The 26,644-nt window shown below is 37.7% G+C and overlaps 1 protein-coding gene across 4 annotated transcripts in view; it reads right to left on the bottom strand.

The window, feature by feature from the left end:
- Positions 1-902: 902 nt before the first annotated feature.
- The window catches only part of AFG3L2 (AFG3 like matrix AAA peptidase subunit 2), a 27,197-nt gene continuing 1,455 nt past the window's right edge, over positions 903-26,644 (bottom strand). For 2 of the 4 annotated variants that reach the window (XM_069778933.1, XM_069778930.1), the window contains exons 2-17: positions 23,084-23,183; positions 22,528-22,596; positions 20,955-21,070; positions 19,881-20,033; positions 17,589-17,663; positions 16,220-16,344; positions 13,498-13,771; positions 12,791-12,928; positions 8,852-9,005; positions 8,159-8,266; positions 7,898-8,023; positions 6,763-6,873; positions 6,050-6,165; positions 4,890-5,090; positions 3,026-3,220; positions 903-1,910 (exon numbers count right to left, since the gene is read on the bottom strand). In XM_069778933.1, the coding sequence (XP_069635034.1) occupies positions 1,668-1,910; positions 3,026-3,220; positions 4,890-5,090; positions 6,050-6,165; positions 6,763-6,873; positions 7,898-8,023; positions 8,159-8,266; positions 8,852-9,005; positions 12,791-12,928; positions 13,498-13,771; positions 16,220-16,344; positions 17,589-17,663; positions 19,881-20,000 (1,986 nt within the window). In that variant the 5' untranslated portion in view covers positions 20,001-20,033; positions 20,955-21,070; positions 22,528-22,596; positions 23,084-23,183 and the 3' untranslated portion in view covers positions 903-1,667. The remainder of the gene's footprint in view (positions 1,911-3,025; positions 3,221-4,889; positions 5,091-6,049; positions 6,166-6,762; positions 6,874-7,897; positions 8,024-8,158; positions 8,267-8,851; positions 9,006-12,790; positions 12,929-13,497; positions 13,772-16,219; positions 16,345-17,588; positions 17,664-19,880; positions 20,034-20,954; positions 21,071-22,527; positions 22,597-23,083; positions 23,184-26,644) is intronic. The other 2 variants (XM_069778931.1, XM_069778932.1) reach the window with 2 other exon arrangements.

The raw sequence follows: 26,644 nt of genomic DNA, 5'->3' as shown, positions 1-26,644 counted from the left end.
AGATTTAAGTTTTATAAAATGAGTTCTTAATTGCAATAAATCATTCTAAACTTTGACTCCAATAATAAAGGAAGTGAAGTTTAGTTTTATTCAGGATGCTTTACTATTTATCAGTTATTCTACAATGATGAATCCAATAGGGATATGCAGAAGTGTTGCTTAACAACTAAAAATGCCCAGTAAATATGCCCTAAATTTGCTCCATTTCCCTTGTTCCTCTTCACTGTGAAACCAGCCAACAGAGATGGCAATAGCTTCATCATGAAGAAAAAAAAAAAAATTCCCAAAGAGTAATTTCAATACACAATTTACTTCAAATACTTTCAATACAACTTCTTGCTTTGTCATCCTACTACTTTCCAGTATGTTGCAACATACAGATGGAATCAATCACCAATTATTCCCTTAACCTGCCCTCTCAGTCATAAGCCTTAAAGGATTTGTTGTCCAGCAGAGAAGCTTGGTTCATTCTCTTCCCCCACTTAACCACCACCCCACCCCCCAACCATGCTTCCCTCTCTTCTTCTGGGATAGGGAGACCCTCAGTTAATTTTTGAGCAGCTGAATTCTCCAACTAATAAATGCTTTGCATGCAGGAGACAACCAGAAGCAGATTACTATACTAAGACAACTGTATTCAACTAAGCAGAGGGAGGAGGAGTAAAAAAACAAACCAAAAACCAAAAAGCCTCCACACACACAACTTCAGGTTAAGCAAACAAATATGAAACTCTGACAACCTGATTTAGCACCTTTGGATTTGGCTGCTGGTTTTGGTATTTGTGAGCACAACCTTGGTACCCTAATTTAACAAAATCTTATGCTTAAGAGGAAGTTTTGTATTAGCCTGAATTCTATACCAAGAAACCAGCAAAAAAACCAACCCCAAAACCAAAACAACCTTTGTTCAGAAAAGTACTGATTTTATTGACTCAAACTGTATTTACACAACACATTCATATGTTCAATATCTTACAGAATTCTGTAAAAAACTGACTAATAAAACTGCAGGAGCCCAACTGAGTTTCAGACGTAAAGACACTGAACCATGAGTACATTTTAAGATATTTAAGTAGGTGTCCAGTTTCACTGTCAACTTACATGGCAGTTCTCTGTAGACAAACTCTTTTCTAAAAATCAAAATGAAAGGTGGAGGGGAAAAGGGTCAGATGAAAGAGCTGATAGTTTTGCAAAGCTAGTACTTTGTAAGACCAGACTTTTGGCTAAGCATTCAACAATGCATTTTGTATGATTCTTTTTCTGGAAACAGGTCACATACAGGTATCCCTTAGATGAATAATCAAAAAAACCTTTAATTTTTGTAAGCTTACATACATTTTAAAAAGAGACCAGTGCCACAAAGTTTGTGCATGAATCTGAACTGTTTCAAAGTTTGAGAGACTCAGTTCTGGCATTCCACTGCAGCTCAAATCCAATGTGTGTTTCTTCAGTTGACAAATGAAAGATTATCATCAGTTGACTGGTAAAAGATGATATCACACATGTAAACTGTGAGCAGAACATCTTTATCTCATCACAAGAGATCACTCTTCCACCCATCCCTAATACAGTTTGGTTGAATAAATATTTTTTTTGTTTTGAAGTACAAACTAGGTGAGTTTGTTTCTCTTCCAGAGTGCAAGTCAACATCATCACACACTTTGCAGTTAAAATGGCATCCCTCCTCTGATCTGCCTAGCAACCTGTTCATCTGTTGTCTCCTCCTTCTCTTTTTCACGCTCTTTGTTCCAGTCTTTAAGGCCTTCTGGTAGTGAAGTATCCTCATCCAAACTTCCTGTACCTTCAACAAATTCTTCGTAAGTAGACTTTTCTGCAAATGGTCTTGGGCCAAGCAAGTCTAGCATATCACTTTTATCAAGCACTTCCTTCTCCAGTAGTCGTAGGGCAACCTGGAATAGCAATAAGTTATGTCACACATATAAAATACCTAAGTTGGCTCTCTTCCTTGGAAGAGTTTAAGGCAGTCTGGGACCAAATTCAGCACTGATTAATTTTGATAGAAAAAACAGGTTGCTCAGAGTTCACTTAATACATAATTTTTCTCCCCTGTGAGCATTTAGGTAGTAAAGATACCTTCTTTTTTTTAAATCCTACTTTTAAGATTTAGCAAAGTGCCCTCCCTGTGGGCCACTGTTGCTGTTACTGTTGCTTCAGAACAGCAGCCTTTCACTGCTGCCAAAAGGCTCCTGATGCAAGACACAAAGTTATAGATGAAAACAAGCATTCCCTTCCTATCAAACTAGATGGTTCAACAGGGCTGCTGTTATGTTACAAGCTAAAGAGCACCATAAAATACCAAAGCATACAATACTGCACAAATGTAGTTTGCAACCTTCTCGGGTCACTGAGCACACTGTTCAGCATGAACCGTATTCAGTCATCTTTTGGGGGATGTGGACCTACTATAACACCATTTACTGAATCCATACAAACTTGTCTTCTTGTCAGTAAGCCTATCAGATGCCTATCCTGGAAAGTTATCCTTTTGCTGTATCAAGGTTTCTGGTGTGGAGGAAGAGAATATGCACAAGGGTAATCTCTGCTGCAGCAAGGCAGATCACAAGCAGCCAGGTGGCAGGGAAGGATGATGGTAGAAAGATACTTTTTAACATTCAAAAGGAATTCAGGAGAAAGGAAGGTATATGTACTTCCCTTCTTAGAGAGCTTCTTTTTGCCTTATGAATTGGAATCCTGGTATTTTTGTATTTGGGTTAAGTTTCATACTTGTATGTCTACTAAAGCCTACTTTAGTAGGCAGACTCTTCCCTCCAACTTTCCAAAAGAATATTGACCATATAAGGGGAACCTCAGAGGTGTTCCAACACAAAAGGAGAATTCTATTTACTTATTTAAGTCTTGTGACACACCCTCAAGATTACATCAAGTAGTTTTTGAGCAAACTGCCTCATATACTTACATAGTCACTATTTTTAATCTATTTGGTTCAATTCAGATTCTGGCTTAGCAGTTTGAACTTGGTGGCTAAAAATACTGTAATGCTCACCTTCTCCACTTCTGCTTTCTTCTCAGTCAGGAGACTTAGCGTCCTGTCATAAGCAATGTTAATTAGCGACCGTACTTCTTCATCTATCAATCTGGCAGTTGCCTCACTATAAGGTTTCTCTAATACCATGTCTCCTTGACGAGGGAGATCAAAGGAAATCTGCCCTACTTTTTCATTCATACCAAACTGAACAATCTGAAGAAAAAAATAAAAAGAGAAAAAAAACAAAGGAGAGATAGTAAGATTTTAGGATAAGTTGATGTAAAATACAGTGAACAAAACTGAAAGGAGGAAGTCATTTCACTATGACCCAGTCTTTTCCTCCAAAACCAACCCTTCCCTGAAAACTCAAGTCTACCTAAGCTAAAGTACCTTAGTTGACTTCCACTTATTTCTTTCTAATGATTAAATTGAAGGATACAAATATCACCATTTAAAGGTGGTTACTTGTAATGTACATTACGCTTCGCTGTTTAAATAGTAAGATATTACAGAAAAACACTTCAGCCTTCATTAAGCAGTAATACTCTTTTCCTTTACCAGGAATAAGTGTTTTTCCAATTCAAAATGCATCCAAAGTCTAGCATATTCCACTCACCCATATAGATACGTTAAGTAGAGGGTCTTGAAGATTTTTATCCTATCATATGCAAAAATCATATGCTATACTTCATCCCAAGACACTCCCCTACAAAGGTGAAAATGATTCTTATCTTGCTTGACTTATTACTGAATATTGACTCCTCTGGTTGCCAAATACGGATGGTTTAAGTTGCATTTTACTCCAGCAGAGGCAGAAATAAGTTCAAACTGCTATTTATGTATTCACTCTACGGCTACTATCAATTTGTTGGTTACTAAAGCAGCACTTCTCTGCTTGGTCTTGCAAGATCAATATAGGTATGACAAATAATATTCAGAATTCAGAGATCTCAGCATTAGAACCAAACATCTTACCCTGCCTCCTTAAGAAAAGTTCAATAATTTTATTTAAGCCCCCAGTTCTCTTTAGAGACAATATGTCTGGTTAACCTGACTAGAAGTCTGTACTTAAACATTTTTTAATTTAAAATTAAGCAAGAGTCACTGAAGATCCCATAAAATTAACATTAACAAGATTTCATTGCACATTTACTTCCAGAACTGGGGCAACAAGAAGAACACCAGAGACCAGGAGGTAGGTGTGGTTTGGGGGTGGGGGTGTAAGTGTTGTGCAGGGGAAAAGAATTGTACTCTAAAATGTCTCTCGTTCACCCTGTGAGTGTCTTATAAAATGACATCTTTTGTGTTGATGCAGGAAATGGAATAACACACCCATGTGTAGCACATAGCTACACTTTGGTGAGTCATTACATTGATAGTATTTCACATTACTCATCTACACTAGTTAATATGATAAACACAAACTCATGTCAATTTCAGCAGCCTTAATTGACAGCAAATAGTGCTTAAATACAAGGTTTTCTGGATTTAGTTACACATGTGAATCCAAACTGGGTCTTCAAGCCGGGCAACTGTAGAAGTAGGTAGGATCAGATGATCAAATCTGTGCACTAAATTCCATTTTAAAAGTATACAATTTCCACACGAATTTGAATCCAACTGCAGCATATATGTTCCTGTGGGCAGATGTAGCATAGTAATCAAAGCCTAATGCATAGCCTCCTGTTGTAAGACTATTAATAAAACACTTGAGTCATCAGCATCTCTATACAACAACAGCCTAAAGTTTATTCATATAGCATTTTTTGAAACCAGGCTTTTGAGGGACATACCTGATCAAATTGCATCATTTCAAATTATTAGTGTTAGGTAGTAGATAAAGAAAACTGTAAGGAAAAAAAAGTCTCACTTAAGCACATACCTGAGCATACGCACTCTGGGTCACCTTCTTCAAGTCATCTTGGGCACCAGTTGTAATTCTTCCAAAGAAGATTTGCTCAGATACACGTCCTCCCAGAGTCATGCACATTCTGTCAAGTAGCTGCTCTTTGGTATAAAGATACTGTTCTTTGGGTAAATACTGAGCATAACCCAGTCCTTTACCACGTGGGATAATAGATACCTACAAGCAAAAGTAACAGAATGCTAGAACTAAATAGAGTTGAAGTATTCTTCGGTTTGACTCAATTTTTAATACTGCAACCTACACCATATTCACCCTTGAAGTTTAATTCAGACATTATTTCCATTTACTGTTTTGCCCTCATTGTGATTTATCCTTAAAAGCCCTAGCTAGCTCTAAACTGGGATAACAACTACTAGAATATCTGGAAAAGAAAGGTAAGACCACTGTCATATCTTTTCCAAAGACTGTATGGTATTTTTAAAATCTTTTAATGAAAGTCCACAGTTCTTTCAGAGTTATGTATTGGGCTTTAAGTATTCTGGAACAGACACAGCATTCCTCCATCTCTAGTATTCTGACTAGTTGGAGGAGTTTCCATGTTTACTAATGCCCTTCCTTCCAGCGCTAAATTGTACAAGATTAATTTTAAGCTTGAAAGTCAGACAAGATTAAGAACACAGCCAAGCAAAACTATGAATGTTAAAGCAAGTTTGGGACATTGGGGTCCATCTTTATTTATATTCAACTTCTCAAGCTGTACATGCAAAAAGCAAATTAAAATTAGCCACTAGATGGTAATTTTTATAATTATATTCCTGAAGAAGCATCTACTTGCATAACCTGGTAAGATTAACTTAAACCATTGATCTGTACTAAAAGCCTCAAAGAGGCAGCAGCTATCAAGGCAGGCAGACTCATGGGAAGATCAGGTCCCTTTCACTTTCCAAGGACATTTATACTAGGAACCGTGTAACTGTTTTCTGACTTAGCTGTTAAGAATGCTACAAGTAGTGAACCAAAAAAAGTACTCTAAAATTTACACACACTTACGCTACCTTTTGCAAGATTACATATTTTAATACTTAACAATACTCTCAACTTTAGGGGGAAGAAAAAAAGAAAAAGATGCTGTCCATGCTACTGGTAAATTACTAGTTCAAATTAGTTTCCTTTACCTTTAAGAGTGGGTCAGCATGTTCCAAAAACCATCCTGCAACTGCATGCCCTGCCTCATGATATGCTACTGTCTTTTTCTCCTCTGGTTGCAGTACTTGTGTTTTCTTTTCCAAACCTTTATGAAATAAATTTGATTAGTAGTTTCAGACACACCTTTCTCCACTGAAATCACTTACTTCATTTAGGAAGATGGTGAGCAATACTTAGACGCCATGTATACAATCTATTGAAAAAGTTTAAAAACTCCAAAATTTGCAAGTTCTAGAAATTTGTACTGTCCAGCTTTTACTGTAACCTTGTCCTTGATTAGATTTTCTAGTTTCGAAGTATAAGTTCTTAAGAATATTCAAACGTTTAAACAAAACATTTGCACTTTAAAAATCAAATAATTTTCTACACTACTTCAGACTAACAGCAGTTAAAAACATTGCTAAATTGAAACACCTATTCCTCTCGCCATTTTGAAGAAATTAAAAAAGCATTCTGATGAAATCTCTCTCCGCACCCCTTTCCCTATTATAGAAGTCAGCAATATAGACAGGATACTTCTTTTGCTTCTTTTCTAAACCTCAGGTGTGTTTAGGAGTCAAAAAAATATACAATCTTGAAGAACAGGAGAGATTCAAAGTGTGGCTTTCTATATATGTATATAGAAGAGGAAGTTGCCTGTCATATTACAATTTTTGAGAAACGATTGACACGATTCACCTACCTCCAATAACTCTTTCAATTGCTTGCTCAAAATGCTTTTGGTTTATAGCATCTGAGAGATGCCTTGCAGCAATTAAAGCAGCTTCATTACAAACATTAGCAATATCGGCACCTAAGGGCACAGAAGGCATGAATTACTGATCATTTTCAACAATTTTCTCTCAGTCTAGCATAAAGATAACCTTATCTAGAATTAGTTTTCTAGAGATTCTTATAGAACTTGAAAATTAAAGGTAATGCACCGTGAAATAATTCATTACACATAGCATAATTCTTTGAGATATTTAAATACATGTACTATAGTTATAGGTTTTAGGATTTTTCTCTTAGGTAGACAGCTACCAAATAGAGCTTATTACTAGTGAAGTACTTGTTTGATATATCCTACCTTCCGTAAGTTGTCTGTCTGCAACAGACTATACATATATACGTAGCAGAATAAGTTTCCTACATATGGATCCAGTATAGCTCAGACTTTGATGTATCTCTAAAGGATATCCTTTCACACTACTGGTTTCAAGCCATCCACCTCTTGTTAACATTATTTGCAGTAATGCTATTGAGATAACTTAGTTTAAGCATCATCACTGTAGTTTCCAGCAATGTTGACAACCAGACCTCAGAAAACCAGTTTTATACAGACCATGAAAACAGTGAAGAATTCAACTACTGGTCAGCACAGACTTTAAATGGATTAAATTACAAGCCAGTAATGAAAGTTCTCACACTCATTCCTAATTCAACACAAAGTTACAGTACATTTTCCAGGGAGAAGTTTTTACATGCACACAAACTCCACAAAACACAAGTTTCTAGTAGCGTTCAAAGAATCCAACCAACATATTAAAAGGAAGAATGCACACATGAGTGATAGCAATGAGAAATCTCTGGATTGCTTTTGCTGAAACTGCCGTTTGGAATGTCACCCTGATTGAGGCAGACAAAACTTAACACCCTCAGAAATCTCCTACTTGCTCAAACAGACAAAGAGAATTTCATTGCTGTACCAGTAAATACAATAAAATAGAGTGCCATCCAGAAGGTCAGGTACAAGAAAACCAGAAATAGTAGGGAACTAAAATATCTACAGCTTATACTGTAAATGGAGAAGAACAGTGGCATTAGGAATTGCTTACCAGAAAAACCAGGTGTTAGTGATGCGAGTTTTCTTGCTAGGTTATCTTTATTTAAGACAGTGTCCAATTTCAAAGGTCTAAGGTGAACTTTGAAAATAGATGCCCTTCCTTTTATATCTGGGGGTCCTTTAAGATGAAAAAAAGTATGCTTTTACTTTTCACATAAATATATATATTCTAATTGAATGTGTGCAAGGAACAAAGTTACATATGTAAATAGCTACAAACACAGAACTATACAGTGATGCAGATAAAACTTACCAATGTAAATCTGCCTGTCAAAGCGTCCTGGTCTCATTAGGGCAGGGTCTAAAATATCTGGCCTGTTAGTACCTGCCAAAATTACTACATTTGTGGTTGTATTAAATCCTGTTGAAGAAATGTAATAAAGAGAAAATCTGTGTAAATATAATTTCCATTTAAAAAAAAGAAGAAATAAAAAGACTGTCCGCTTTACAGGGCCACATAAGAACTGACAGCTTAAACAAATGATCTTAAAGCTGAAAATACTTCCATTTATTAGACCATTGTCCAGCTTTTCATAACAAGCAAAAAAATGGCCTTGGGCTCTGCTTTGTGAAGTACTATATAAAATCCTGCTTTATCTTCAAAACGCAATAATAGATTAACTGCTCAGGAAATTGCAGAACCAGCATGGCTAGCTGTATTTTTTACAGACAGACTGGTCTCATCCAAAGAATTTTTTTTTGGCCTATTCAACTATGACAAAGAGTTATCAGATGCAGAATGATGGTTCTTTTTTCCAAACGAATTTTAGCAAAACATCAGGCTGCAGCAAAATGAGTCACCATTCTTCATTTTAGGAAGCAAGGAAACACACTCAATTTATATTTAAGCTAGAACCCAAATGTTGGTTAACAGGTCTGAACAAGCATAGTAGTTCTTTCCCTTATCCTTGTTATTATAATGTAATATTAGACGTTAAATACTTACCATCCATTTCTACTAGAAGCTGATTGAGCGTGTTCTCTTGTTCACTTTGTCCTCCAAAGTTGCCCCTTCCTCTCTTCCTTCCTACTGCATCTATTTCATCGATGAAGAGAATGCATGGGGCATTTTTACGAGCAAGAGCAAATAAGTCTCTAACCTTAATAGGAGAACAGAGTATGTATCAGATTGGTTTGCAATTGTTCAGAGTTGGGGGGTAGGTAGGAGGGGATGCGGTACATCAGTAACAGTATCACCATAATTGAGAACATCAGTAACAGTATCACCATAATTGAGGATGGTTGTTAAGTATTTCACAGCCTCCAGACAGCTCTCAAGGCAATGAGAAGTTACACTGTAGCTGCTGCTCAGCAAGGATTTGTCAACCAGTGATTCTTTCTCAATCCATAAATTAAGAACGTCAAAAAAACTTAAAAGTAACCACTTTTCCTGAATAACTGAAATAGGTCTTCACCTTCAGCTCTAAAAGCCTCCAAACTTCAGAGATTTTTAAAGCAAGATTTCTCTTTTAAGCTCTTCTTTAATGCACAGTATTATAAGCAGAACTGGAATGTGAATGGCATGCTACCACACAGTCTTCATACCAAGGAAATAAAATCTTTTAAGTTTTTCTTCAGTTAGGGTGATGTAGCTCCTACAATGAACTTAAGTCTTACTTACAAGCACTTACCGTTGTACTCTAACAATATGCTCTTACAAATATTGGCTCTTAGCCATCCTGTCTCTACATTACACGGGCTAGGAAAACTGAATTCACCCCCAAATATTTATTTGGAAGTTAAATTAACTTCTAGAAGTCTGGAAAAAATGGCCAATGAGCAGATAGCTGAATTTTTTTTTTTTTTTACTTTCAGATTTTAAATATTACCTATCAAATACTACTGTAGTAGTTAACATCACAATGTGATTGGCTTTAAGATGCAACATTACAATGTTACTCTGCTTGCAAATATGTCCAAAGGACCTCATTAAAACCAGTCAACGAGTTAACAGATCTACAATTCAGGAATCGAACTGGAGCAAACAGGAAATAAAAAGTTACAGAAGAATCTTGACCTGAGAATTATGTGCAACTCAGAGCTTTACTACTTTGTACATTAGAGATGCAATTAGAGAAGGCTTCTCTGATGACAACGTACAGCAGATATGAAGAGATGTGAATGTTGGACAGTACACTCTACAAGTCAGAGTGACTCTCTGTAGTAAACAGAATTTGAAAAAAGTACAATGAATAAAGCATGAAGGAACATGATAAACAAGGAAAAAGTGTCATATGCTCAAAAGTGAACTATCTTTTGACTGGAAAGAGACAGAGATCCAGAAACGCGCAGCTATTTTTCAGAAGGAATGAACTAAAAGTTACCATACTGCATATACACTTAAAAAAACACCAAAGGAACCAAGGCTGTTGTTGTAGTTTAACCCCAGCTAGCAAGTAAGCACCAAGCAGCTGCTCACTCACTTCCCTCCCACTCAGTGGGATGGAGGAGAAAATCAGAAGGAAAAAGGTAAAACTCGTGGGTTGAGATAAGAACAGTTTAATAGAACTGTTAGAATAGAATTAATAACAACAATAATACAATGACAATGCTAATAAAAGAATTGCAATATACAGAAGTGATGCACAATGCAATTGCTCACCACTCGCTGACCGATGCCCAGTTAGTTCCCGAGTAGCAATCTGCACCCCCTCCCTGCCCCAGCCAACTCCCCCCAGTTTGTGTCCCCTCCCAACTTCTTGTGTCCCTCCAGCCTTCTCGCTGGCTGGGCATGAGAAGCTAAAGAATCCTTGACTTAGTCTAAGCACTACTTAGCAACAACTGAAAACATCAGTGTGTTATGGACATTCTTGTCATACTGAACCCAAAACATAGCACTGTACCAGCTACTAGGAAGACAATTAACTCAATCACAGCCAAAATCAGGACAGCTGTGTAAGCAGTTTTAATTCTAGCATATCCCAATTTACAAATAATCAATTTAGCATCATTCACAACTGTCTTAACTGTGTTGAAACCTCAATTCTCAGCCAAAGCAGTCACTGTTATGGCAACAGATTTCACTGGGTAGTAAAAGCTGGTAAATCATCTGCACAGACCAGTAAGGAAAGGTTAAGTCACTTTGCTTTGGGGCATTTCAGGTATGTATTGACAACTAATGACAATGTAGTTTGAATACCATTATTATTTCAGGATATCTGATACTTTCCCAGAGAATATGGATCAGTTTCTTTTCTTATTGTTTCTCAGTGAAGTCCCTTCTACACTGCATGCTCCCTTTTTCAAGTCCCACTCATCTTACATACATGATCACTATCTCCATACCCTCTGGCTTTAAACAGTCACCATTCATGTTTTTTACCCTGTTACCCGTTTCTGCATCTATTTCCCCACTCTCTGTCTATATCCTCTCCCCTCCATAGCAGCTCCTTTTGCCAAATTCTTTCCAGATTTCCAGCCTCTCTCTGCATCCTCATTGAAGCCTCCACTCCCAACTAGCTTCTGCATTTAACTTTCTGAACAGCTCCTGTTACTCTCAGATCTAAGCTCTGTGCCTACCTGCATGTGTCCCCCATGCCCCTTTCCTTTTCTCTTTTCAGAAGACCCAAAATTACCTGGCTTCACTTATCTTTTCCCACCTATATTACTGTAAGTCCAGCAAAAGACCATTGAGAGAGACCCAGGCTTCCAAGAGGCATACGCATGCACAGCTGTGACAAACTAAGGACCAAATCTTGGAAAGTTTATCTGCTAACCTCTAACACATCTAGACATGTGAAAACTGCAGTTTTTCAGGGCTTTACAGAACTTAGTCAAAATGAGTTTTCCTGAGAATTTTCACAGGACATAAAACTGCATATCTGGCAAGAGCTATTCCCTGTCAAATTTCAAATTCAAAATCAAGACCCTAAAGCATTTCCATTTCATGCTAGCAGAATTAGTTTTTAAACACAAGTAAAAACCACGGTACACCTCCTTAAGTCTGTTTGCAGAATTTGCGGCAAACAAATCTTAGTTTTCCAAAAGTGTGTCACCTTGCAGTATACTTTTTAAAGCTTAAGACAAGATGGTTGGAGTTTGGTGAAGGTATGAACTATTGGAAAATGGAGTATAAATTTTGGATGTTATGAGGAACCTTAATTTTTTGTGTTACCTGCCTTATTTGTAAAATATTACCAGTAACTTTTTTATAGAATATTTTTCAGCAGATTTAAGTGTCCTTCCTTCCTAGACAGAAGAAGATAGATTTAAAACTGAATGTTTGAAAAGTAGTTGTAATAAAAAAAAATAATTAAAGAAAAACAGATGTACCGGAACATAGCTAACTCCCTCCACTTCGTATGTTTTGAATGAGCTATTTTAAGAGAGTTAAGGCAAAAGAGCACAAAAAATGCTAGACAGATATATTTACTTATTTAAATCACCTCATCTCCAGAAATCAATCATTAGCTCCATAACCCTCGGACTCCTATTTCAACCAGAAGCTCATCTGTGTGTCCCAGACAACTACTTATATCTAAGAGTTTGACACCACAAAGAGAATAAAGTTTTTCAAAGAAATAGGAACGATTTAGAGCAGGAGGAGACGTTTCCATAGCAGCAGTCAAATGGGCTACCTATTTCTGACCCAGCTAGTAAATTTACTTCAGAGCAGAGCTTGGAGAGTTTGGTTCTATTTTCTTAAGGTCCTGCAAAGAGGTAAACCCTTAAGGTCTCGATGACCTGCAACCAGATACTGAACTCATCAGTTCCTTTTATGAAAGGTACATGTATGGTTCTCGTGTTCAGACAGGCATCTGGTGTCTCTTGTAAGTAATCTGCATAGATGAAAGAACTTCAGCTACAATCAAACTGTTTGCCTCCCAAACTTGACAACATCCTTTCAACAACTAATACTGAAATGAGAACAAAGCCAAAGACTTACTCGAGCTGGACCCACACCAACAAACATCTCTAAGAACTCTGAGCCATTGACTGTGATAAATGGTACATTAGCTTCTCCAGCTGTAGCTTTAGCTAGAAGTGTTTTCCCAGTACCTGGAGGACCTGTCAGAATTGCCCCCTGCAAGAGAAACAGGTATATTTTTCTCATGAAGAAAACATAATATAAGCCTATGAAATATCTTATTTAAAAGATCTACGTTATGATGTTCAGTCCACTGACTCTTCTTCCACCACAGTCAAAACTGTGCAAGGAAACAAGCCAAAAATCATCTCTCATTTAAACCAGCAAAAGGGAAAAAAAAAAAAGAATTAGTTACAACATTGCCATGCTGTCTTATATTTACAGGAACAGTGTTTTCTTTGACTAACATAAAAAAAAAAGTATGTCATCAGATGGGCTCTCAACAACATAGCCAAATGACAATTTTGTAACAGCTATATACAACAATGATGGTACACATGCATGCGATGTATCATTTCTGATCCATGGAAACAGATGAAGTATTCCATGAGGCAAATCTTCTGGCACCACAGTTGTACTGTTGGCACTTAATGCCTATTTATTTTTTTTTTCTGACCGTGAGAAGCTGGAAAGCATTGCATATGTACACATTCCTAGTCCAATTTGGAATACTGAGGACTACCAAAACAATAAAGTCTTTATTTGCTAAGTCATAATTTCCTTACCTTTGGAATTTTTGCTCCCAGATCCTCATATTGTTTGGGATTTTTCAGAAAGTTAACAAACTCCATTATCTCTAATTTGGCCTCCTCACAGCCTGCTACATCTTTGAATTTAACATCTATTTCATCCTTAAGAACTTTGGCTGTGGTTTCACCCACACTGAAGAGTCCACCCATTCCACGCCCTGCTCGACCTAAGCCTGCAGGACCTCTTCTTAATGTGTACAGTAAAGAACCAATAATCAGGATTGTAGGCAGCAAACTCAGGAGAAAAGACCTGTGGAGAAAAACCAAACAAAGCAGAAAACCACATATATTTCAAAAATCCATTACTGCATATAACGTATAAAATGTTGGTTCCATCATAAGCAACCCTGAACAAATTCTGGACAAACACTCTGTTAAAGATTCTGAATTACAGAAGTCAAACAGGCCAAAAAGCCTGTTGTAACTATAACTGAAGAGTTGGAATTAATTTTTCATTGCCCATCCTCCTTCCCTCATGACCTTGGGAAAATGTAAATTAATAATCTTAACAGGATAACACATTTCTACACTTGATGTTTAACAAGTGACAGTTTGGGGATTTGTTTTGTTAATTTTTTTTCTTTGTTTTTAAACCAAACACCTCATCAAATGACACTGATGAGTTTTACAGAGGAAAACTGCATTACCTAGTAAACAGAAGTAGCTCATTTTGCGTGCCCTTCAAAGGTAAATTCACAGGACTAGTTTATGCAAATGCTTATGTTGTCAAAATAAGTTGTATTAGGTTGCATATAATCAGCATATGCTATAACTTCAGGCAGAATTTTCTCTCCAAAATATAATCTTGCTCTTATTCCTTTAGGTCTTTCTTCATTTTCTTCTTCTTTTGATGTCTCTATTTCCCTTCCCAATGGTTATAGATTTTTGGTTTGTTGGGTGTTTTTGGTTTGTTGTTTGGTTTTTTTTTAATTACTCATTGCCCATTATCCTTCACTGTCTGTCCTCCAGCTTTCTAGCATAGCCTTGTACAGGCCAAAAATCCTAATACTAACACCATCCTCACTGTCACAGTATCCGAGCACTGCACAGATTTTTCTATGGTAAGACCTTCAAGAACAGCTCACAAGAGGTTCTGTCAACACTCAGCAAAAACAGAATGCTGAAAAGAAGCACTACCATAGATGAGCACAGGATTGCCAGGCTTTACTGATATCCCATGTTTCTGAGATGAAGAAGAAAAGAAGGATTTTCCCTATTCTACGGTATTCAGCTGATTCTGATCTGGCAGGAAACAGCAGTACTGATCATATAGCTGCTGCTCTCTCCTGTTTCCTGTGGCATTTCTGGGCCAGAGCAAGAAATTACAGGCAACATATTCTATGAAAAACAGACACTGAGGACGAAAGGGCCAGAGAGACTGTGGTCAGAAAGAGGGGTTCAGCAAGTAAGAGATTTGTGCGAGGTCAAGGATGACATAGGAACTGACATACTTTTCCCAGTTTGTTAAGTGAAGCCGCAGGCTGACATGCAGCCTCTTTGCACAAGCACCATGTTGCCCTGCCCACTCATTTGTTTTCCAGATTTGTTTAAATAAGGGCTCAGCAGGTTTATTTATGGACTATCCTTAAGAGCATGCCCCATTAGACAGAAACAGAGAAATGAGGAGAGAGAATTTGTAGAAGAAGAGAGAAGAGAAAACCTCTGTCTGAAATCACAGGATGGTCCAGAGTTAAGGCTACTGTTTTTCCTGTTGCCAGCAAGACAAACAGGCAGCAGCAGCTTGGTAAAACACACTGCAGAAATAAACAAAACTTCCCCCTCCATCCCCAAAAACTGAAACACACACCACAGTATCAAGAATGAAAACACAAGATAGGCAGAAAATGAGCCTTTTTCATTACTAATACAAGCTACTACACAAAAAGTTGAATTTCCTGATGGTACAAAACCTATTTCACAGACACCAGCAGGAATAATTTTCAAACTGCTGACTTGGATCAAAAAGAAATCAGTTCTTGGGATAAAAGATTACATCTGTCGTCTAAACCATTCAGAAAACCACATCTAGTTTCTTCTAAAGCCCAGGTCAATAAGACTCAGCTACAAAAGACTAATACAAAGAATACAAATCTAGTACTGGAGCCATTATTCCCCACTGGGGAAGCAACAATGCCATAAATCCAACGTCAGTACTATTTTTCTTAACCAATTTAGAGATAAAAAGCATGACGCATCTTCCTGCTCCTACTAACAGGCAGGATAGCGTGATTTACTTAATCACCAGTTTCTTGCAAGGCCACAGAATTTGACTTCTGCTGAATTTACAGGCAGAAATTGGTGCCCGTTATATCTCAGTCAATATGGTGTAGTTCTTTGCTGTGTTTTGTCTGTCCAAAAATCTGCATGAGTGCCATCTCTGGAGCTTTACAGCTGTGCCTGGCTGACTCCTGCTCTAGTCCAAGTCACTTGGAGGAAGGGCTTAAATGAAGGAAGGACTAATTGTAAACAGAAACATTTATGTAATAAGAAGCTATATTTAAGGTAAGAGGATATGGATTTTTACACAAAGTACTGAACAGCTCCTCTTACAGTTAACATTCAAAAATAAAACCAAGATAATTGTTATTCTGATAATACTGCCACCTAGCGAAGCACGAGATGCATGTCTCGCACTCTACTTTTCTACTGTAAAGACAACCATTTTTATCAAGAGACTTTTTTTAAAGCAACTTCTTACCCATCACTCTCTGTCGAGTAGACTACAGGCAATCTGTTCTCCACTTCTATTCCCAGATCTTGCTGCACAGTTTCAAGATTCCGTTCAAAAGTGTCCACACTACCAATATTAAACCAGACGTACTGCTATAAAAAAAAAGCAGAGATCACCACAAAGTGCCCTATCTTATTTCAGCTTCATTACAAGCCAACTTCTTCTAACACATACATAAGCAATTCTCAGAACAGATTCAGACCAAAATAGAGTTTTAAGTTGCCTTATAAAGTGTGCAACGGATGTAAGATGCACCTAATAAATCTAGGCCTACCAACCTGAATATACTGTATCTGTCATTGCTTCTATAGGAATCATACACCCAATAGTTTTGGGGCACTTTAAACAGACTGAAAACCTGGCATTTTTCTCCAGGAACAAATGGAAGGAGAGTAGGCAAACAGATCTTTAGAAGGGAGCTATGCAGTCAGAATAATACAGAGCACTGAACCGGCAAACACAGCAGCCATACAATTTACTGTTTCACCTGAAGCTCTCAGCTTTCCTAATTAAGAAAGGCAATTCTCTGCTTTTGGAGTCCACACTATCTTTAAAGTTAGCTGTCTTCACAAAGGACAGCATGAACTTATATCATACACCAGGAAAAAAATTCCAGACATTACTTTCAAACAGTGTTGAGATTTGGTTTTTCAAGAAAATCTCCCTTTTTGCACCATGACCTGCCTGAATTGCCCCTACTTACCCTAATACTGAAAAAGAAAAAAATGAGAGTACTCCTAAGTATAAACTGATTGAGAAACTAAGACAGCTGGTGGTATGTGGGCTAAAGAGTAGGTGTATAAATAAGTCACGCTGAAACCCACTGATGAAGTAATTGCTGCAGATTTCACTTTATCCCAGAGGGACTGGCAGACCTTGTTTCAGAAAGTCAGTTAAAAAACTCTACCACCCAGGAAGAGGTAACCTGACAAAGCTTCTCTTTTGTTTTTCAAATAACTGGCTAAAAGCAGTCTGGAATGAAAAATATCCAAAAGTGTGTATCGTTAAGTCTGGGGTTTTCTTGAGCAGATGGAAAACAGCAGCTAGAAATACAGAACCTTCAGCAATTTCTCACTCTTCCTGTTCATGTATCTGTATTAAGAGCATGGTGCTGGGAAGGAACTACTTGCCATAGCTTTAAGATATTTGTGGCAAAACAATCTATACAGTAAAGTGAAAACCACACAATGTAGGATAATATAACAGTAAGGCAGAAAACATGTTTTAGATTAAGAGATTATTAATGCTCCAGACCAAGTTTTCTGCATCAAACTTTACCTAAAAAGATTGCTTTGCTGTTTCTAATGTCTCGTATATATCTATTAAAAACGTTTACCCATTCATGAGGAGACTTCCCTGAAACAAAGATCACTCTAACGAAGCGCTTGTTCACCACTTCAAGTCTGTCCACCTGTAGGAGGAAAGAACAAAACCTGTGATGGATTAGAGTGTACAGTCGCTGCACTTCCATCACAGCTAAGAGCTATATATACCAAATATGAACCTGTCCTGTTTTCCAGTAAGGAGAATAAAATTCATGTTGTAGATCAGGATGGCTCCACAATCTACAGTTTGCCATTAGGAATGGCATGAAGAATTGTGTATGTAATCAGCAAGCAAGGAATACTGGCACATTAAAACTTAGATTGAACGGATGACCTCATACCCTTTTTCAAGGAAAAAACCCAATGCACACCTCAGCTCAAATCACAGGTACAGTGAAATAGTTAAACAATACTTAACTATTTCAACAGTCAAACACCAAAAGCAATAGACCCCACCCCAAACTCTTGTAGCAGCTTCCAAAACAAACCAAACTGAACAGAATGGGGGAAAACTTAACTTTGCACTTACAATTGTCTTCCCCAATATAAAAGACTTCCTGTCCTACCATGTTAAACACAATAACATCAATTAGATAAAGAAGAATTTAGTTGAGGTAACTGGTACCGTATAAACTAAAATCAAGAATTGAGCTGCAAGTTTGCAGATATGTACTATTAAGCATTTTTTTTAGAGGTCTCAAATGGTTAGTTTCTTGAATTTGACAGAGTCTCTTCAGAAGGCAACCAAAGTTTCTTTCCATTTTTTTTTCCCTCCTTCCATAAAATAACTGGTCTCAGCATCTTTAAAGGATTTAAAACTAGCAATGGTTCTGCAAGTTGGGCCTGAACTGTACACAGGCTAGTAAGGTTGTTTCCCTGAACTCACTACATGTGGCCATTTCTGGCAGAAATGAAGCAAAACATGAGCTAAGAAGCTGCTCTAGATCTAGCCTGACTTAATGCAAAACTACCTGAACATCTTTGTTTTGAAAAGCATGTAACCCCAGTAGCGCTGATGTCTTCTCCCCATCAACTGGCCACCAGCATGGCAACCAACAGCGTTTGATAGCTACATATTTAGCTTATCTGAATATCCAGACTATATCTTACAAAGGCCCAGGAGACCTGGTTTTGTGCAACAACCCACTTTCATAACGCTTTTCTGCAACAAGGGTTCCGGCTTTGTTCACTGTAACAGCTAAACTAATCTTTTTACTGAGCTAGTGTCTTAATGCTTCACGACAAATATAATCAGTAAGGCTTTTTTCACAAGACATACACAGAATTGTCAAGTAAGAACAGGACTGTAAGACAGTCTAGGCAGAAGGGGAGAAGCATACAGAGAGCACCTCTGCATAGATCAGCAAGACAAAGAAAGGTAGGAAACAACCTGTTTAGCACTTTACCAAAGTAAAGGAGGGGTAGGAAGCATGCTGTTAACACAAAATCCCAGGTCTGAAACCTAGAGGAGGAAGCAAGCCAATGTTTTCCTAATCTGCAGGCAAAGCTACAAACAGGGAGTTAACAGAGCCAAGAACTAGTGGCTCCTGAAGTGAAAGAGGCCTGTGTAACACTCGATCTCCTGAACTTCAGGGCATCACCAACCTATTACATCAAGTGTGGAAAGCTGCCAAGTTCTACAGAGAGATAGGACACCGATGATAAAATTGATTGCTCCGGTAGTGGCTCCAGGTAACAAGGAAAGAAGAAATAAGAGAGGAGAAAACAAATAAAGGAGGCTATTTTACAACATAGTTATGCCAATTTACTGTCCTTGAAGGGATTCTTCCATTCCCCACCCCCACCTTTCTGTTCACACTGCTGCTCCTCAGATTCCCTGAGGAACTGATTTAAGGCATGAAACAAACAGAAAACTTTTTTTTTCTTCAGGGGGTGGGCTCATGGAAGTGCTCAAGGTTAGGAATAAGTTTCTTCTGAAGGCAGCTGGCACATCTGCTTAAGCCATTAGGTCAGCTTACCTGTACTGTAAAACCATACCCTGAGAGACTGCGGTTACGCTGCTCCTTCAAACCAGCATCTACACAAGCTATCCAACAAAGAAGTTCTGTCCTGAGCTGCTCATTCCCTCTCCTCTCTTGAAATGATACAAACCTTCACATAGCCATCCAGAACATCAGATCAAGGAACTGATTAAGATGAAAGCTAATCCCTCTCTCTCCCTCAAAAGTTACTCTTGAGCCAGTTCTCACTCCACAGATACACAAATACAAGCACAAGCAGGGAGGCAGAAATGAGCATCTTCAGCACACCGATTTTTGATTTTGATTCCCCTCACTACTCACCACTCCTTTAGAAAGGTAGTTATTCACAAAGTCTTTCCAGGTGATTTCTCTCCCAGGGACCCTGAAGAAGAAGTAATATACAACCATTGTCCAGAAAAAAGAACTTCCCACTACGTACATCCGAAACTCCCTGACATCCCATGGAATGTCACCCTAGGAAATGGAGAAAAAAAAGTTTTAGAGTCTGTAATAAGGTATATAACAAAGAGGTTCTAGTATCTATTTCTGGCTTCTATTCCCTGCACTCAAGGTTACCACAGAGAACGTCAAAGCTGTATTTTGTGGTATAAACATGCTTCGGTAACTTCAGATATAACTGAGGAATTACAGTATTAGTAGAAAATGTTTAAGTGTTTCACAAATAGTAATTGAGTGGTTTTGATCTATGAACTACTTTTTTTAAAAAAAAGTTTTGCTATCTGTTATATGACCTTTCTCCCTCCATTCTAAAACAATTTTCCCTGCCCTCCAGGACTAGATGCAAGACCAACAAAAATAAAGGAAAAAACTAACAGGAAAAACCCAGGAAGGAGGAAAAAAAAGATTACGCGCACCAAGTAAAAATCAGAAAAATATTCTTTATATTCTTGTACTGCCAGATGCTATCATCTTTGTGCTACAGCTAATGACAATAAATACAAATTTCAAAAAGAAACTTATGCAAGCACTCCATTAAGGTCAGAATGGCTAACAGTAAACTACATTTAACTAGCATTGCGTGGTCAGCAAGTTTTACAAACTGATATTCTGAAACAAAATACAAAGCCTTTAAAGGCCTGAGGCTCCACTATAAGAACACTGACTACTAGCAACCATATTCATATAGCTTAAAACTCCATTAACATTTCTGAACTAGAGTTAGATGCCTCTGAAGGTATATACAAAATGGTTATTTATGAAAGGCACTGAGCATGGAGCCACCTAGAGCCAGTTATTATGAAATTCTAGGCACAGGAGACTTAAAGAAGATTTAGGCAATCAGAATATGGCCCTAAAAAGCAAAAAAACATGCAAGGTTATTTCATGGGGACAAGACATTTAGTACCATAAAGAAAGATATTTTAAAGTCAAGACCTTCTGTAATCTGGTCCACCAGTTAGTTTCTTCTTTCTTGCCACCTTTTTTTCCACCACTGCTGCCTCCTCCACTACTAGTGCCACTAGGCTGCCGGGCACTAGCTTGCTTTGCTTCTAACAAAAATATAACATAAAAAAACCAAACCACATCTTTACATCTTATACCAATCTCACACAAGTTTTTATTAGTTTTAAAATTATAGAGGTGTTCTGAAAAATGAACTAGTTTGCAATGTTACAATAATTAGAAGATGTGAGAAACTGCCTTTTTAATAGAAAAACAGATACATAATCCATTAGCTGGTGGAGAGACATTATCTCATACAGTTATGATACAATTAACAGACCTCTCTTCTGATAACTGATGACACTTCTATAAAAAGAAGCCTCTTATGGAGACTGCATGAAATTTTCTACTGCACTAATCCAAGACATGCAAGACTATTCTAAGCATTTTGTTGGGGGTTGTGGGGTGGGGTTTCGTGGGTCTTTTTGATGGGTTTGGTGCTGGTGGGTTGAGGGGGTTTTTGTTTGTTTGTTTTTAAAAAAACCACAAAAACAAAAACCCCAAAAAACACCATAAGGCCTAAGTGACATCTCCATCTCCCATAATTCACTCCTCCAGTCACACTATGGTCCTCTTAAGGCTCAGGGTTTATCGGTATCACAGGTTGGCATCCCTTTTTAATAGTCTAGAGACAAGCACAGCACAGTAACAGCCAACTACAGGTGAGGTGTTCATCTTAATCATTCTTCTACTCATCTAACTCACAAGGTGCCTGCATGGTGTAGCATAATGTCATATGTCAACATGCTCAAGAGGGCAAGACAGAGCACAACACTAACACACACTCCTTCCAACCCTGGCTCTTTCAACAGCTTTGTAGTTTGGGCATCTAGGCATGACAGTAGATTTTACCATTCAAGGCCTAGTGGAAGGAAAACTGGTGCTCCTATTACTGCTCTTGTAAGAGACTCACAGGGTTGCTGCCTCTCCTTCCCCTTGGAAGACAAGTTATATAGATTGCTGATACAACAGAGTGGCTGTTATTGCTAATAATTTCCAGATTCACTCCCCTCCTTGTAAAGGTAGGGCTCTTTCTAGCACTGCCACTACTAACTCCTCTTTCAAGCAGCAGGCTACATGGTTGGTCCTGGCTAAAGAGCTGGTTCTGGATCCTCACCCAGAATGACAATTCCAGTTATTCCACACAACAAAGTGGGTATTTTAGCTTGCTCTAGGAAAAGGTGAGAACTATACACATAGAGAATTTATGAATGCATGACTAATGTCAACCAATAGGAAACAGTAAAATGAGAATTTAAGGACAGCATTCCAACAGAAGCATAAGAGAAAATAAACGTTATTGAGGAAGATATACATGATATGAAAGCAAAATAACATTTAATAAAAATATATCAATTCACACTTTTAAACTAATCCGGTACAGAAACATCTACTCTGAAAATAAACAAAAAACCCCAAACCCAAACCCACAATGTTATGCTAAAATCTAGTCTAATGAATACCCATTACACAAAAAGAACTGAAATCAAGCAGCTTTTTGTACCTTTTGTTTCTCCAGCTGTACCTTTAGTTCCATTAGCTTTCTTCCCATTGGGAAAATATTTTTCAAATCCTGTTAAGAAAGAGTTAAAGAGCTCGTAATTGTTTTTTAGTTTACAATTCTGTCACTACACTTCAGCAGTCACAAGCTGAATGTATACAACAGCAAAGAAGTTAGCAACATATAGACAGCAAAAATGGTTTTGATCTTGTCTTTTTGTTGAAAAGTTCTACCCGATTCCCATAAATAAATCTACTACTGTTGACAAGAAAGTATCAAATGTATTTAATAACCTAAAGTAAAGCTATCCTTTAAACCAGAGATAGACAAGCTTAGTTGAACAGAAAATTGCATTGCATAGCGTTAAGTTGAGCAAACTGCAGTCATTCTTTAATAGCTCCTAGAAATCCCATGAATCAATGTTCCATCTCAAGATAAATGGCTGGTTAGTACAAGAGCTTACTTCCCCACAGACAATAAACCTAAACGGCACACAATGCGTGCCGTCCTCAGTAAGGAATGCAGTCTGCTTCACTTCACTGATCAATGTTATAATCACCTTTGGGAGGTTGAGAGAAAAGCCTTCTGCAAGCTGCAATTACACTTGCCAAGACAGTACTTCTGTCAGTAGTAACTCCAGTGGTAACTTCTTCACGGAGCTGAAAGATGAAAAACAAATATAAAGCAACAAGAAGGTGCCACAAAAATCTTCAAGCTCTCTAGTTGTCCCAAACTGCAACAAGTCAGATAATACTTTATAACAGGAACTTTACAACAGACTTTGTAGTAACTGCTGTGGACTAGAGCGTTAGACAACAGTGGAAAAGGAAAACTCAGTCAAATGGGTAATTTCTACAGCAAGGAAATTTTTATTCTATTTGTTAAGAGCAGAGTTTCATCTTACACGCAAATATAACATTCTTTATTAAAAGAGAAAAATCAAGCAGGAAACACTACAAGCTATGAACCTTAAATACCTACACACCAATCCTATTGGAAATATTTCATAATACCAGCTGAATGACACTTACGTACAGCACTAACTATGATTGTACAAGCAAGATCCACACAGTACTGCACTATGTTTTGTTAAAGAACTGCAACTTTTTCCAAATAGTTAAGAACCTGTAACTTCTGAATATGAAAGATCTGCTTGAATCCAAAAGAAAGGGATATGGCAGACAATACTTACATCCAGCTAAGAAACCAACACAGAGAAGAAACACCAGTTCAAAAAGCAGACCCAAACCCCTACGTAGGTAAAGATCCAGCTACCAAAAGACAACAAACCCAAGTCTATCACACCTTGTTCTAAGACTAATTGTTTACTGTTATTCACCATTTAAGTACAATGAAGGAAATATTTATATTTAAAATTACTAATTCTTAAGAAAACTTTTGGTATCATAACCAAATACTTAAAAACAGAGTAAACTGCAATTTCATTACAAAGAAATCAAACCCCCTTTCTTCAGGAAGGACGTATTTTAGATAAAATCCCAACTTATCCCCTTCCTAAGCTTTCCCAGAGCTTCTAAGGAGAAAAAAAAATGTATCCATATCATATTTCCCCCACAGGCTGACCTACTTTCTGCCTCCATTCCCTTCTGCCCCATAGAGGCACTCAGTCTCCTTCTGTTCTTTTTCATTAGAAGTTATTTACCTTAAAAGCCAGAGAAATAGTGACAAAAAACCAACCCCAAACCAAAAAAGAGAAAACAACAGGTCCTGGAAACACGACTCAAAGTATCACGCGTGACAGCAAACACCCATCTAGGACCAATGCCTCTAGGACTACATTTTTGAAGGGAAGCTCAATGCTAGCGTCTCCATAGCAATTTTGTTATAGTCAAGTTGCAATGGTTGTAGACAAAACCTATTTTTCATATTAAACAAACTCATAGGATACTAGATTGCATGCTAAAACTACCCTAGGAATGCTGACATATCTTTAATTGAATCCTAGCTCTCCTGAAGCCTTCTGCCTGGGAGCTTCTCCCTCCACCCCTTATTAAATGATGAAACAGATTAGACTTATTCTGAGCAGCCATCTACTTCCACCTGCTGGAACAAAGAGGAATACCAAAACATCTTTGTTGCTTGCTTTTGCTATAGACTGAGCTAAGAATTCTTAGGCTGCTCGATCAAGCCATTATTTTGTGCCACGGCATGTCTTTGAATAAAGTCTGATACTGAAAAATCCAAGAGGATATTTTACTGATCATGAAAAGCATGTGCAGTGCAAATAATCTGGAGAGCAGCTAACCTAGAGAACAGCTACTAGGTCCAATACACTATGACCTCCAACATGAGCAACTGCATCTGTGTCCCTACAAAAAGCTTTAGAACAAGTGGGATGCATCTGTGTGGGCAATAAAATAAAAAGAGCTTGCCACAGACCAACCCATCTGTAGTTCAAATACAAACAGGTAGTGAATGTTAGAGCAAGAGATGAAACTCAAAGACATGTCCAGTAGTACTGGCTTCCCTTCTGTGTCACTGGTCTCCTATAACACCAAAAAATTTGGGAGTTACTTATTCTGCAAGCTCGGATTACTTTTTATTTGTAGAGAGACAGGAATATTCAGAAACCTTTACTCCAACTAAAACAAAGCAACTGCTCACATTTAAAAGAAAAGTTTAAGTAAGCCAAATCCAATTGCCTGGCTTAGCTAGACCAGCATGGGTTTATTACAGAATTAAGTTATAGTTTAATCAGGGGAAGTGAAGAGAAAGAAGGAACGAAGGGGAGAGAGGAGGGTAAGCAGATAGAGCTTTGGGGCAGACCTGAATAATGGAACTGGTTTGTTGCTGGATTGTCTCTACAGATCCTAAACTCCATGAATAAGCACATAGTTACCTGTCAAGTTAATATGCAGAGACCTGAGTGTTTTAAAGTTGTTTTGTAAGAAAAGGGGAACAACTGACTTCATGTCGCATTCAGTAAATCACCTGAGTCTAGGAGGTGTGCTTTTATGCTACCAACAGATCTAAGTGAGTCAATCTACTGAAACACACAGCTTCCTTTCACCAGAGCATTCCGCAAACGCAAAAGTTGTTAGAACCGTGCTACGATGGTAACAACTACTTGGGTTTGGGCTTTTTTTGTTGTTGTTGTTGCTTGTTTTAGTTTGGTTTTTTGACTCTGTAAATCAGCAGCATGAAAACTGCTCATATTGATCCCGATACAGGACCTGTCCTTGGGGTGTCTGGCAATGGGAATGCTACAGCAAGCTTAGCTGATACAAGCACACTCTCTGCCTAAGCAGAGGGAAAGCAAACAAAGCGTGTTTTGACTGGATGCTGGTTTGGGCTATCTAGCAGGAAACTGCCCAGCTTCTCTCAGTCAGAGGTGAAAGAACTGCCACAGCATATAAACCCAAAATCCCCTAATAATAATAATTTTTTTTCAGGCAAACCTTGTGACACCTTGCTAAAAATCAAAACTTTTTTTTTTTTAACAGAAGTTCAAGATAAGCAAAGTACACAAAAGTCAGTTTTACAGTTAAAATAACACAGAAAAATGTTACTGCTCTGGATTGTAACAGAAACCCAAGATCTGTAACACCAAAGAAGTGCCTTCCAACATTAAATAAAATAGTTAATTTTAAATAAGCAGAACTACTGACCTTACAAAAACTTTGTAACCATAATCCATTTTTTAAAAACTGAGGCTACAGAAAGCAACAACAGAAAATCCACTTGCTTCACTATGTAAGTAAAAGACCAAGGATTCATTAATTCTAGAAAGTTACAAGTTTACAGCTTTATCCATAAACAAGTTCCAAATCAAAACAAAATAAAATGAAGCTAGAAGCCTTAATTATCTAAGTCACCGAAACATTACATAAGAGCACGTTGGGGGTGGGGTGGCGACAGAAAGCTGGTAAAGAAATCTAACTTAATGCAAGTTACTTTTTTTTTTTTTAAGAAAGATCAAAAAAAAAAAGTAATGGCTTTCACAAAAACAAAGTTCCTTGTTTTGCTACCTACACATGGAGCCAGATGCTAGGATGAATATAAAATTGCCTTCATAGTTCCTCTGTTCCATTCCAAATGAGAACTCATTATGTTTTATTGACAGAAATGAGAATTAGCTTCCTGACAGATAAGCAGTGCT

This window comes from Haliaeetus albicilla, chromosome 3 (assembly GCF_947461875.1).
Source record: "Haliaeetus albicilla chromosome 3, bHalAlb1.1, whole genome shotgun sequence".
Classification (NCBI taxonomy): domain Eukaryota; kingdom Metazoa; phylum Chordata; class Aves; order Accipitriformes; family Accipitridae; genus Haliaeetus; species Haliaeetus albicilla.
Note: the sequence above shows the minus strand (reverse complement) of the source record. Positions and strands in the feature narration are given on the sequence as shown.